The following is an 11,342-nucleotide window of genomic DNA, read 5'->3' on the forward strand; positions in this document are numbered from 1 at the left end:
CTCACGCACAGCTGTGGTTGGGAGCGGGCCGTATTTCTGCACTACTTCGTCGAATGCACAGCCGCGACTCGATCCATTGGCGGCAATACACCCAACGGCGCAATACATCGTCGCAAGAAGAAGCAGCTGCTGCAGCGAAATAACGGTGTGAAGTGGCACTGCCGGCACCGTTTTTGCCCGCAATTCCATCGTAGAAACAGTTGTGTATTTTAGATTCTGTGGGTGTGACGTCCCTTGATGTGCCGCAAGAAGAAAAGAGAAAAATAAAAATCAGTGGATACAACTCAATAACAATACCTCAGAAGAAACACGCCGCCACACAAGTGCCTTCACCAAAAAACACTGGGTTTGTCACAAGTTTCCTGCAACACAGGAGAGTTTCTTCCTGGGACGGTGCAGTGAAGAAGAAATAATTGTGATCCAAGGGCGAGCTGAAAATATAGTCGCCATGAGACCGCAAGACGCCACAAACAAAAAGACACACCGAGTGCACCGCTTCCCGAAGAAGTACCGCCATTCTTCTGGCCTCCTCGGCGTGGCCCACATAGTAGGAAGACATGAAAAAAGAAAAAGAGAAAACAAACGCCCACCCGGAAAGAGTAAAGGAAGAACCAGGAGGCATGGCGGAAGAGCACACAGAGAGTGATAAACATAAATCCCCACATCTCTCTGTGGGGACGCTCCCCTCGCTGCAGCCAGCCGTCCCAAAAGCAATTAGCCGCCCACATGTATGTGATGGCGGCATTCTTTCGTTCTTGTTTTTTTTTGTCGCTTCCGTACCTATTCTGCATGTCGCTCTTCTGCATTTGCCACAGGGGCTGTGAAAAATGTGTAAGATTGAGATGCAGGCGCTCCGCATAGTTTATTCCCCCGTATAAACCCTTGGAGCAGCTTCAGGCCACAGCCGCGACCATCGCAGGTAATGATAGATGATGTCTTTGAAACAAATAGTTGAGAACACCCAAATACACACAATAGAGGTGACCGCTACCCTTTCCCAACGAGGGAAGGATTCGATGGGGAATAATAACAAAAAGAGAGAGAGAGAGAAAGAGAAAGAGATAAAAACAAAAGGCGGGGACAAAAACAAAAACAAAAAACAAATAACTGCCAGAAATAATGCAGAGCAAACAGATTCATATCTCTAGTGCTCAGTCCTCGGCCAGCGCTAACAGTGAGGGCCAGCAAACGTGCAAGTGTAGGAGCAGTGCCGCCGGTGGCTCCCCTTTGCCCTCACACGATGGTGCAGCACCCGCAGGCTGCCTTCTCGCCGCAACACTGTTGCTTAAGGCCAAGCCTTGCAGCAATTCTCGAACCCTCCACGGCATGACGCTGTGTCTCCTCCAAGCTACTACAGAAGTTGCTGATGCGTCACCACAATGCGCTGCAGTTCCCACAGGAGGGCATGCAATGCATTCGTGTCTTCCTGCAGCCTCTTGACAGCAGCTTCTCCCGGCTCGCCATCGTGGGCGGAATGAAATGAAAATCATCAGCCGTTTTTGACCACAACGAGGACGTCTCCGCCTCGCCGCGCCCACCGAAGAAAGAGGTGCGTTTACAAGAGCCCCGTATGCATTCTTCTTTCTGCGGCACAGACTTACAAAGCCAGTAATGTTGTTGCCACACAATGGAAAGCTGCCATGAGAGAAGTGAGTGTTGATTTATTTGAATGCCCAGCATGCTCTTCCGTGAGGCGACGAAGGCGGCACATGTGACGGGAATTTCCATTTGCATATCTGCCGTCAATGGACCAAAAAGAGGCGGAAGGAACGCATCATGTCTCCAGCGCCGCAGCAAACTCCGTTTCAAATTCACGGGACAGTCTCGACTGCAGCAGATTGCCTTCACCATCCCACCCATGACACGCGGCGCCGCACTCTTCCTGCGACACTCGCGCAGTGCACCCGCCGGCGTATCTCGCCCGCGTTGCCGACGAGATCCCTGTGGGGGGTCACTCCCCGCCGCCTCCCCACGCTGCCACTGCTGCTGTCCGCGCGCGAAAGCTTCGTCGCCCAGGAGTTGCTCTCTGTCTCACTCCTCAGTGCCATGAAATAGGAGGAAGGCACGCTGCTCTCCTCACTCCACGCTCCCCTAGCGAACAGGAACGCATCCTCCTTCCCAGAACGCAGTGTCTCTAGCCCCGGCAGGGGACCCATCCACCGCCACCCCCTCCCCACGACTCACTTTCACTGGTTGCAGATAACGCGGAGATTGGGGTCCGCACAGGAAACGAGCACCCAGACATGGCAGCAAAGAAGAGACCTAAAGAACGAAACAACAACAGCAAGAAGTAAAAAAGCAGCAGCAACAAAAAGTAAAATTTCAGCCCGTTTAACTAGTTTTTCAATAAATTCGTTGCGCAGATGGCGCCCCACACACATAACGTACACACACACACACAGAGGGAGAGACACATAATATACCTACAGTCATACCTGCTTGTATACTTCCCCAGCGGGGACGGCGCCTGCTGCTGTTCTGCCGCTCCTCCTTTCCTTCCTCCTTTTTTTTTTGGGCGCTATTTTAGCACCGCAACTTCGTTATTTCTCGTTAACCGAAGAAGTGTGACACGCACGCACGCACGCACAGGGCGAGAACCAGCGATAGGCAGGCGCACTGGTTAAGCCACCGTTCGCCCCCTTCGCTTCGCTGCCCAACGATCCATGCCCCCCGTACTCTCTTCTGCTGCATGCACATTTCCGATGAGTCTCTCGCTGCATTTTCCATCCTCACCCCTCCATCTCCTCCTCTCTGATGCGTTGGGTGGGACCAAAATACGGACCCTCCCACCGTTTTCAATATGCCATCATTTCTTCTCCAGCTTCTCTCCCCAACCAATTTTTATTCCTGTGCTTTGTTGTCATGTGTGCCTCTTCTTCGTTCGGCTGCGCCGCGAAAAAAAAAAAAAACGTCATCTCACGCCCTCGCGGAGTCACCCGCATGGCCGATGCTTAGAACTGATCCGCAATGTTTGCGGGCAGCTCCTCAATCTGCGTGGCGTAGAACTGCTCAATGTCCCGCAGCAGCCGAAGCTCGTCATGCTTCACAAAACTAATCGCTAGGCCTTTGCGGCCCATGCGCCCCGTGCGGCCAATGCGGTGGATGTACTGCTCGCGGGAAAAAGGCAGATCGTAGTTCAGCACAAGTGACACCTGCTCCACGTCAATGCCGCGAGACCACAAGTCGGTTGAGATAAGCACCCGGCTTTTGCCCTCACGGAAGTTTCGCACAATCTCATCTCGCTCTGCCTGCGGCATGTCGCCATGCATGCAACTCACAGAAAACTTCTCCTTTGTCATTTTCTTCGCCAACTGTTCAACCTTCTTGCGGGTGTTGCAAAAGATGACGGCATGGGCGATGGTGAGAGTGTCGTAGAGATCGCAAAGGGTCTCAAACTTGTTTTTTTCCTCATCCACCGACACAAAGTACTGCATGATGGAGTCCACCGTAATTTCGTCACGCTTAACGAGAATACGCACTGGCTCCGTCATGAACTTTTCAGTCATGTCAAGCACATCTACCGGAAGCGTTGCAGAGACGAGCACCACCTGCAGTGGTGGAATCATGCGGTAGATGTCGTGAATCTGCGCCTTGAACCCCTTGCCAAGCATCTCATCCGCCTCGTCCAGCACAAGTGTCTTGAGGTGATTCACGCGCAAGTGACGCCGCTTGATCATGTCAAACACACGCCCCGGGGTGCCAGAGACAATCTGCACCCCGCTTTCCAGCCTGCGTATGTCATCATCCATGCTCTTCCCTCCAATAGAGGCGTACGCGGCGAGACCCATGTGGTGACCAATGTTGTTGCAAAGATCCTGCGTCTGCAGCGCCAGTTCTCGCGTGGGGCTGAGCACCAGCCCTTGCGTTTCTCGCAGCGTTGATTGGCACACCTGCAGGAGACAAATACAAAAGGCTGATGTCTTACCGGAGCCGGAGGAGGCCTGCGCCACAAGGTCACGGGACTGGGTGAACGGCACAATAAACCGTTTCTGGATGGCGGTGGGTTTCTTGTACCCGTACCCATACATGCCGCGCAGCAACTCCTCCTTTAGTCCCATTGCCTCAAAGGTTGGAATGGCTAAGACATTTGCTTGGATGTCAGTTTCCTCCCGCTCCACTATGCGCTCTACCTCGCCCATTGCTGCTCCTCTCCTCTTCCACGTGCTTATCGATGTCCTCTTTCCCTCCCTCTTTCCACACACGGGTGGTGGTACACACGGCCCTCGCTAGTTTTTCGCTTGGTAAAAAAAACAGAGTAAGGGCAAAATTGAAAACAGTGGCAGCAGAAGATAGGGATAGAGAGAGCAAAGAGGAGGCAAACAATTAAAGAGCATAACAGTTCATTCACCATTCGCGTTTGTTTGTTCTTCCCCACCTCCCAGTTTCCTTCCGGTTTTACTCAGTAGCCACAAAGGCAATTCTGAGGGTTGTGAGGCGAGAGGGATGTGCACCCAAAAAACAGGAGAAACTAAGTGGGGGGGGGGGAGGGGGAGAACTGACACGCCACGAGCGGAGATCCGGCCCGCATCCTCGACAACATCTTCTGCACAACCGCCATGAGGGTGCGTCCACCATGGTGAAGGAAGAAGACATGCGTGCTAGCACGCAACACTAGGCGGTGCTGGTCTCTGTTTTGGCCCGATGTAGTAACTCACGAAGTTCCGCGATCACCGCTGCGCTTCTTCCGCAGGCAAGCTCAAGCACATCTATTTTGCCCTGGAGTACCACTACGGCCGCCTGATGCTCCTCCGCCAAAACCTTCTTTAGCATCCGCTCCTCTTCTCGGTGCTGCTCCACCAGCATGCCCCGAAGCATCGCTTCGCGGTCACGCTCACTCTCCGCGACGACGAGTTTCTTGCGCGCCTCCTCCAGCACCAACGTCCACTCCTTCAGCTCACCTAGAAACCCCTCCTTTTCCATATGCAGTCTCCCTTCAAGGAAGGCAATACGCTCACAAAAAGCACGCTCCGCGGAGTTCAACGCCTCCTCCTTCTCCCGTAACTCTTTCTGCAGACTCTCCACGCATGAAAGCTGTGCCATGTTCCTCTCCCCAAGCACCCGGTTCATCTCTTCTAGGCTCTTAATTCGTTCAGCATAAAGATTCACTTCGTCACGCACCGCATCACGCCGTTCCTGCATGTGACGCACTTCTTTTGCATGGCGTTTTGCCTCCAGCCGCGTACGCTGCAACGCCTTCACGAGCGTTGCGCAACGCTCTTGGCACGCCGCAACTGCGATCTCGCATGCAGAGCGCTCGGCTTTCAGTGTATTGATCCTTGCGGCTGCCTGCCGTCGCGCTTCCCGTTCGCGCTCAGCGCACTTCCGCCACTCCGCCTTAAACGCCTCGTGCTCCACCTGCAGTGCACGGAAGGCATCATGCACGCTGTCGCTCTTCTCCTTCTCACCATTGTCCCTCGTCATGGTATTACTACCACCGCTGCAGTCTAGTCCCAACTGCTGCTCCCGCTGGTCTGATTGCCGCTTCCGCCGAAGAAGGGCTTTTGCGCGGGAAAAGTCAGCTCGCACCTTCTGCAACTTCCCACGCAGCACCGCCGCCTCATACCTCACCTCCTGCAGCTGCTTGTCATGACGGACAAGACATCTAAACACCAATGCCAACAAACGCTCCACATCCGCGCCTCGCTCCACCATCAAGTCCAACCGGCTACACGCCGCCTCCACAAGCAACTCCTTCTCTGCACGCTCGTGGTGCAGGCACCTCTGAAACAACAGCAGGCGCCTGTTGACGCACGTTACTTGTTCCCTCCACTCCTCCACAACACGTTCCTGCTGAGAGCGTTCCAACTGCGCCTGTTTTTCCATCAGCTCCATTCTCTCGCTCTGCGCACTCTCAGCCGCTCTGTGGGACTCGCAGAGCCGCTGCTTCTCAACCATAGTCTCCTTTGTACACCGTAGGAGGCGTGCCAAGGTGACGTAGGCACCGTTACAGGCATCCGCAACGGCGTCACGGGCGTGCTGTTCTGCCCAAAACAAGGTGCGGCACACCAGCAACCTTAAATGCGTCTCAGCACCAACTAAATATTCCTGTCGCGCCCGCAACTCGGCGCACTCCGTGTACAGGTTGATACAGGCACCGATGACAGCCTCAACGGGGTAGTCCAGCTCAGAGGACATATTCAAAATCTCACGGGCACGCCAAACGGCACTGCGAATGGCGGCACCTTCCCTTTGCTGGGCGTCAATAAGCACCTGCTTCTCCCGTAGCTCGGTCTGCAGCGTCGCAACCAAAAGCTTCAATGTGCGCCGGTCAGTCTCGCGTTCCTCCTCACCCATGAGCACCTCCCCCAGCTGCTTCTGCAGGCGTCTGTTGTCACGGTAGAGCTCAAAAATGTCTTCATCCTTTTGACCAATTACCGCGTAGTAGTTTTTCACCACCTGGCTAATATCATCCATCGACTAAAACATAAATATCAGTACCGGCGACGGTGATGCAAAGAGTTGCCTCCCCAACGGGAATTTAAAAAACGACAACGACAAGCAACGGAATGTAAAAGAAGAGCATCCGTCATTTACAGAAATGCAGCAAATAAATAAAGCAAAACAACAATAATAATACTACTACACGCACATACTCTCTCTTCCTATGTGTGTGTATAGATGTAACGATATAAATAAAAGCAAGCAGGCCCACTAACGGATGGTGAGACTTCATAGAGAAGAATACTCGGGGATGGGTGCCGTGCAAGTACGTATGCCTAATATAATATAATATATATATATCTTATCCCTCGAGACAGCATTTTTACCACCGCGACACCGGAGAGCCTCGCCTGTCCCACCAGCCATCTTGGCCCTGTTCACTGTACTACACGTGGGCCCATCGCAGCACGTGATTTGGAGCCAACCCACAAAACGGACACCACCTCTCGACCATTCACCCGCACATTCCACATCGTGAGAGAAGAGACATGTGGCATACCCTCGGGAGTCAATGCACCCGGAGAGCCAAACAAAATCAATGAAGAAAAAAAAAAAGGGTGCCAAGAAGCCCAAAACATGAACGTTGCCGTCCAGCAATAGACCGACGACACTGCCGTTAGAAAGCAGTAACACCAGAACCGTTCTTCCCAAAGCCTCGGTTGGGACAGCAAAGACGACGTCGCTCCCGCCGCCGCCCCCGCTGTCGGTGGTGTCACAGACAAACGAACACACCGGGCACAGCTCCATGATGCCGGTGTGGGGTAAATCGATTGTGTAAAGCTGCCGGCGTCTCCAGGTGGAGGCGTGAAAAAGCATCTCAACCCCCGTGTTTGCCCACAACACAATATCACCACACACGCAAGCACCGATGCGACGCCAGTGTACTGTTGATTGTCGCCTGCATCCTCCACGCCCACCGGAGAGTCCAGCAACGGCAAGCTGGAATGCAAGATCACCTCCCGGTCATCAAGGGAGTAAAGGAAGAAGCGCCGCCCCCGCTGCGCAAACACAATGAACGACGCGCCTTCTTCCTCCTCCGACGGAGTCCAGTTACACGCTGCAACACCATCGTCGGCTTCTTGCAGTGTCATGGACTCCTCCCCAGACTCCGTGCAGGTCGCTCGACCCAAAAACCACAGACACACGAGGCGCCGTTACAACCAACACCACCAGCGCAGACGCGCGGGATAGGCGACGACGGAGCAAAATATTCGAAGCCACGGGCCTCCACCCCACCATTGCATCGATGCAACACAACACATCCACGTGAAGGGTCTCGCAGCAACCAGCACAACGAGGAATCATCACACCGCTCCAACGCCTGGTCCAGGGACGGTGCTCGTCGCCTTTCACCACCTTTAGCAACTGTCGTGCCGTGCCGTATCGCCGACCATCTGACCAGAAGCACCTCGACGCCATCACGCCGCGCATTCATGAAAGTATGGGGATACAAAACAAGTTGTGGGGGCACATCCACATCCAGCTGGGACATCTCATGCGGAAGGTAAGGCCAATCACAACATTTTCATCGAGGATAAAGGAATTCATTCTCATCTTCAATTCACATTCATTCACTCTATTGGCAGCTGGCTCGGACTTTTCGGGTAATGGACTCAATGAACACGATGCACTGCCGCCGGCTACCATGAACGTTGTCTTCATGGCGTTCTTGCGAGACTCAAGGGCATCGTCATCCTGGGGCACACGGCTTTGGCCTCCACGAAACCAGCAACATGGAAAAACTTGTGGGAAACTGTGCTCGTAAAATTCTCGAGAGGTGCTGCTGGGTGGTTAGCGGTGCGCGGACTCTTTCCCGCCGAAAGGGAACATACCTCAACACACTCTCAGAATACATCATAATGCGGCATGGACTCCATAGCCACTTCCACCACAAACATCAATGAAGGTGTTACCTCACGCACATTCCTCGCCGCAAACGGCACACAACAATGGAAGCCCTAGCGCCCCTCTCCCAGAAACTGTTTCTTGCAATCATTCACCCCCACCCAATTCATTGCCTCCCACGCAGTGCGTTCGCCTCTGCAGGTCCGTCTCGAGGCATTTAAACGCCACCTGTGTGACAATTCCATCGGTGCATGCGTCCACACACACCTGCAGTTGCTTCTCAACAAATTGAGAAAATCCCTCTTGTCTCTGAAGACCGAGACGACGCCTCACCTGTGCAAACGTGTCCGTGACTGACACCTCCTTGATGACAATGGCAGGAGGCGCCAAGGCACGCAGAGTCACTTCCAGTGGCGGAATGATGCCATACTGCGTGCAAGGGTGGGTGGCTAGAAGGGTGTGCAGCAAATTTGCCTCAGCACGGTCGAGTGCTACACGTGGAAACGTTATCGTGCGTGCCGCGCCTCCATCCGTCGCTGTCCCAACGTACCCAAATGTGGTGCTTCCCTCAGAGAAGCCCGCATTCCCGTCAACGTACGTTAGGACAAATGGTACGCGTTGACTTCCTTGACTTTTATGGCCATTGCGCGTCCGCCGATCTACGCCACCACAATTATCGCTCTTGTCCTCGGCATCGCAAAGGACAAGACAACACCGAAGCTCCACTGCAGCATTGAAAGGAGTAGCAAACGACCCTCACGTCCACATCCGTCGGCTCCTCCAGAGAACCGCCTTTCCCTCCTTCCAGGTCCAGTCGCACATGGGGCGAGCAGACCCCCTAGATGCGACAAAACGCCCTTTCCCTGAGCCACCATTGCCGCCTGACGAGTTAGCCGTTCGTGAGCCGCCCCGCTTAAAGATCTGGACCGAAAAAAAAAGAAAGTTTCTTCTTCCACCACAACCGCCAGAAAAGCTCCTCCTTCTCCAGATGTGCTACGAGCAGGTGTGTCTCGCAAGCATTCCAAAAGAAAGGCAGGCGCTGCCGTTCCAGCGCTAAGATGGCCACCTTGCGCCCCTGAGCAGCCTCCAAGAGTTCGGCTCGCAGGCATGCAAAGCGCGTCGGAATCCACAGAAATGTCACGCATGGAACGAGTGTGCTGCATCCACACCGGGCAATATGCGGATGCGTGCGTCCAAAAACAGCAGGCTGCGTCTCCCCCGCAGCCTTCTCGAAACGACGCTCTGCAACATGGAGAGTGAAAAATGAACAAAAAGAAAACTAAAACACAGAGGGTGAGTGCTAACAAACAAACAACAAAGAAGAAACTATTCTACAGGGCGTGAGGAAGTGATGAGGCGGCAGTAAGACGGAGGAAGCCAAACACACCGGGATGAGTCACAACCAAATGTGGCCCATTTATGTGTGCAGGTACATTTATCTCCTTCCAAGCAGCAATTGGCTGCCTCAATACACACCTCACCAATCACAGCTCCCACAAAAGCAGCACCCACAAAGAAGAGACCAAGTCTCTGTCTCCAAGTCTCTGTCCAAACGCATCGAACACCTCAAGGCCCACCGTAAAAAAGCAATAACAACTGCAAAACACAGCAATGGTGTGCCATGTCTAATAATAAAAATAATAAAAACATAAAAACGGAGGATTAATCCTCATCCCCAACTATGTCGTTGCCCAACTGACGAACCGCCTCAATATCTTCCAGGCGTTCCTGCACGTCGTCAGTCAATCCCTCGTTAGCCCGACAAAGACCGTCTGCACTCTTTCGCCCATTGCGACTCTGTTGACACAACTGCTGCTGCGTTGGAGACTGCTGTCGGACTGCGTGAGACTTTCGAAGATGTGGCACAGGGGCGGCGCCATACGCTTGCGGCAAATGTTTCCTCGAAGGCCGCTCACTGTGCACAGGCCCCCTCCCCTCCCCTCGTGCCAGCCGGGCTTCAAATCGATCTAGCGCCTCTGAAGTCGATACAAAGTCATCTGCGTCATCCTGCAGGTAGGTGCCCTGCAACATCGGATCCACCTCCGTCGCCATGACCACCTTCGGAGGCATTCACCGGTGTCTGCGTGTGTGCCCTCAACCCAAAACCAGCCGCGTGTGGTTTCTTACCTCTCCCGGCAACCCTCTCTCTCCTCTTCGCAATGGAAACGCAACAACTGCAACTGCACAGAAAAACCAAAAAAAAAAAAGAATCACAGCTATGAATTCATTGCACCGGAGCGCGCCGCCGTGTGGTCCCGGAAAAAACACAAAAAAAAACACCATGCGGAATACGGAACAAATGGCCCCGCAAGGCTTCAAAAACAACTCAGCACGTCTTGATGCGCGCAGCAGTAGAGTCTCAACGCCGCGTCCGTGTATTATCCTAAGGGTGTTTCTGTTGGGAAAATCAAGCCACCCCGACCCAACGTGCTGGTAAACAAAAAAAGTTGGCTATTTAGTTAAAAATAAAAATAAAAATAAAAAAGCGTAATGTATACATATACATGTATTGTATACATTATATACCCTGCTTTGTTTCACTCCCTCCTCTAATGCTGCGCATGCACTACAGGCCAGCTCCATCTCATTGCTAAGAAAAACAAAAACAAATAAAAAGACACAAAAACAAATAAAAAAACATCTGTGCACTAAATGCCTTCAAAAGCCAGCGAAGGCGACGGTGAGCCACCCCGTCATCAGCGTCACGCCGCCAACTGGCGTCAGCGGCCCCACGGTCTTGCCCGGAGCACCCAAGCCCATGGCGTAGATGGAGCCAGCGAAGAGAGTGGTGCCCAGAAGCAGAAGGTAGAAGGCGCGGTTGAGGCGTCTGGCAGCGGAGCTGTCGGGGTCAATGGACTTCATGGCGGCAAATAACGCCATCATCGCGACGGCATGCACAAGATTAAACTGCACCGCCAGACCCCACGCATGCTTCATCTCGGGAGTCATGTTCGGGCCCAGCGCGTGCTCGCCGAAGCCACCGGCTGCAACGGCAATGAACGCCACGACGCCGATGATGATCATGGTTGTGTCCTTTACCTTCGCCATGCTGCGCT

General features: G+C 53.5%; 10 protein-coding genes across 10 annotated transcripts in view, besides 8 other annotated features; 1 reads left to right on the forward strand and 9 right to left on the reverse strand.

Moving 5' to 3' along the window:
- TraAM80_03362 (uncharacterized protein) overlaps positions 1-189 on the reverse strand; it is a gene marked incomplete at both ends in the record, with an annotated part of 300 nt that extends 111 nt beyond the window's left edge. Inside the window, one exon of the mRNA XM_029380337.1 lies at positions 1-189. This exon is cut by the window's left edge and continues 111 nt beyond it. Coding sequence (XP_029239869.1) covers positions 1-189 — 189 coding nt within the window.
- An 833-nt stretch (positions 190-1,022) lies between these two features.
- Positions 1,023-1,035: a sequence feature (A-rich).
- Positions 1,036-1,062: a microsatellite.
- Positions 1,063-1,108: a sequence feature (A-rich).
- A 263-nt stretch (positions 1,109-1,371) lies between these two features.
- On the reverse strand, positions 1,372-1,860 carry TraAM80_03363 (uncharacterized protein; the record flags this gene model as incomplete). Its single annotated transcript, XM_029380338.1, has 1 exon — positions 1,372-1,860. One exon carries the CDS (start codon positions 1,858-1,860, stop codon positions 1,372-1,374), a length of 489 nt encoding a protein of 162 aa, XP_029239870.1.
- Positions 1,861-2,372: 512 nt separating this feature from the next.
- Positions 2,373-2,401: a microsatellite.
- A 550-nt stretch (positions 2,402-2,951) lies between these two features.
- Positions 2,952-4,139, reverse strand: TraAM80_03364 (putative DEAD box RNA helicase; the record flags this gene model as incomplete). The annotated part of the gene is made up of 1 exon (XM_029380339.1): positions 2,952-4,139. One exon carries the CDS (start codon positions 4,137-4,139, stop codon positions 2,952-2,954), a length of 1,188 nt encoding a protein of 395 aa, XP_029239871.1.
- A 472-nt stretch (positions 4,140-4,611) lies between these two features.
- Positions 4,612-6,414, reverse strand: TraAM80_03365 (viral A-type inclusion protein; the record flags this gene model as incomplete). Its single annotated transcript, XM_029380340.1, has 1 exon — positions 4,612-6,414. The coding sequence occupies one exon, from the start codon at positions 6,412-6,414 to the stop codon at positions 4,612-4,614; it is 1,803 nt and encodes a 600-aa protein (XP_029239872.1).
- Positions 6,415-6,719: 305 nt separating this feature from the next.
- Positions 6,720-6,741: a microsatellite.
- A 77-nt stretch (positions 6,742-6,818) lies between these two features.
- TraAM80_03366 (uncharacterized protein) lies at positions 6,819-7,532 on the reverse strand (the record flags this gene model as incomplete). Its single annotated transcript, XM_029380341.1, has 1 exon — positions 6,819-7,532. The coding sequence occupies one exon, from the start codon at positions 7,530-7,532 to the stop codon at positions 6,819-6,821; it is 714 nt and encodes a 237-aa protein (XP_029239873.1).
- On the reverse strand, positions 7,529-7,876 carry TraAM80_03367 (uncharacterized protein; the record flags this gene model as incomplete). Its single annotated transcript, XM_029380342.1, has 1 exon — positions 7,529-7,876. One exon carries the CDS (start codon positions 7,874-7,876, stop codon positions 7,529-7,531), a length of 348 nt encoding a protein of 115 aa, XP_029239874.1.
- Positions 7,877-7,882: 6 nt separating this feature from the next.
- Positions 7,883-8,206, forward strand: TraAM80_03368 (uncharacterized protein; the record flags this gene model as incomplete). The annotated part of the gene is made up of 1 exon (XM_029380343.1): positions 7,883-8,206. One exon carries the CDS (start codon positions 7,883-7,885, stop codon positions 8,204-8,206), a length of 324 nt encoding a protein of 107 aa, XP_029239875.1.
- A 739-nt stretch (positions 8,207-8,945) lies between these two features.
- On the reverse strand, positions 8,946-9,449 carry TraAM80_03369 (uncharacterized protein; the record flags this gene model as incomplete). Its single annotated transcript, XM_029380344.1, has 1 exon — positions 8,946-9,449. The coding sequence occupies one exon, from the start codon at positions 9,447-9,449 to the stop codon at positions 8,946-8,948; it is 504 nt and encodes a 167-aa protein (XP_029239876.1).
- Positions 9,450-9,912: 463 nt separating this feature from the next.
- Positions 9,913-9,941: a microsatellite.
- Positions 9,942-9,948: 7 nt separating this feature from the next.
- TraAM80_03370 (uncharacterized protein) lies at positions 9,949-10,356 on the reverse strand (the record flags this gene model as incomplete). Its single annotated transcript, XM_029380345.1, has 1 exon — positions 9,949-10,356. One exon carries the CDS (start codon positions 10,354-10,356, stop codon positions 9,949-9,951), a length of 408 nt encoding a protein of 135 aa, XP_029239877.1.
- A 391-nt stretch (positions 10,357-10,747) lies between these two features.
- Positions 10,748-10,771: a microsatellite.
- A 107-nt stretch (positions 10,772-10,878) lies between these two features.
- Positions 10,879-10,924: a sequence feature (A-rich).
- A 20-nt stretch (positions 10,925-10,944) lies between these two features.
- On the reverse strand, positions 10,945-11,334 carry TraAM80_03371 (uncharacterized protein; the record flags this gene model as incomplete). Its single annotated transcript, XM_029380346.1, has 1 exon — positions 10,945-11,334. One exon carries the CDS (start codon positions 11,332-11,334, stop codon positions 10,945-10,947), a length of 390 nt encoding a protein of 129 aa, XP_029239878.1.
- Between the last annotated feature and the right edge of the window lie 8 nt (positions 11,335-11,342).

Source organism: Trypanosoma rangeli, assembly GCF_003719475.1.
Source record: "Trypanosoma rangeli strain AM80 chromosome Unknown Tra_15.4_contig_00087, whole genome shotgun sequence".
NCBI lineage: Eukaryota > Euglenozoa > Kinetoplastea > Trypanosomatida > Trypanosomatidae > Trypanosoma > Trypanosoma rangeli.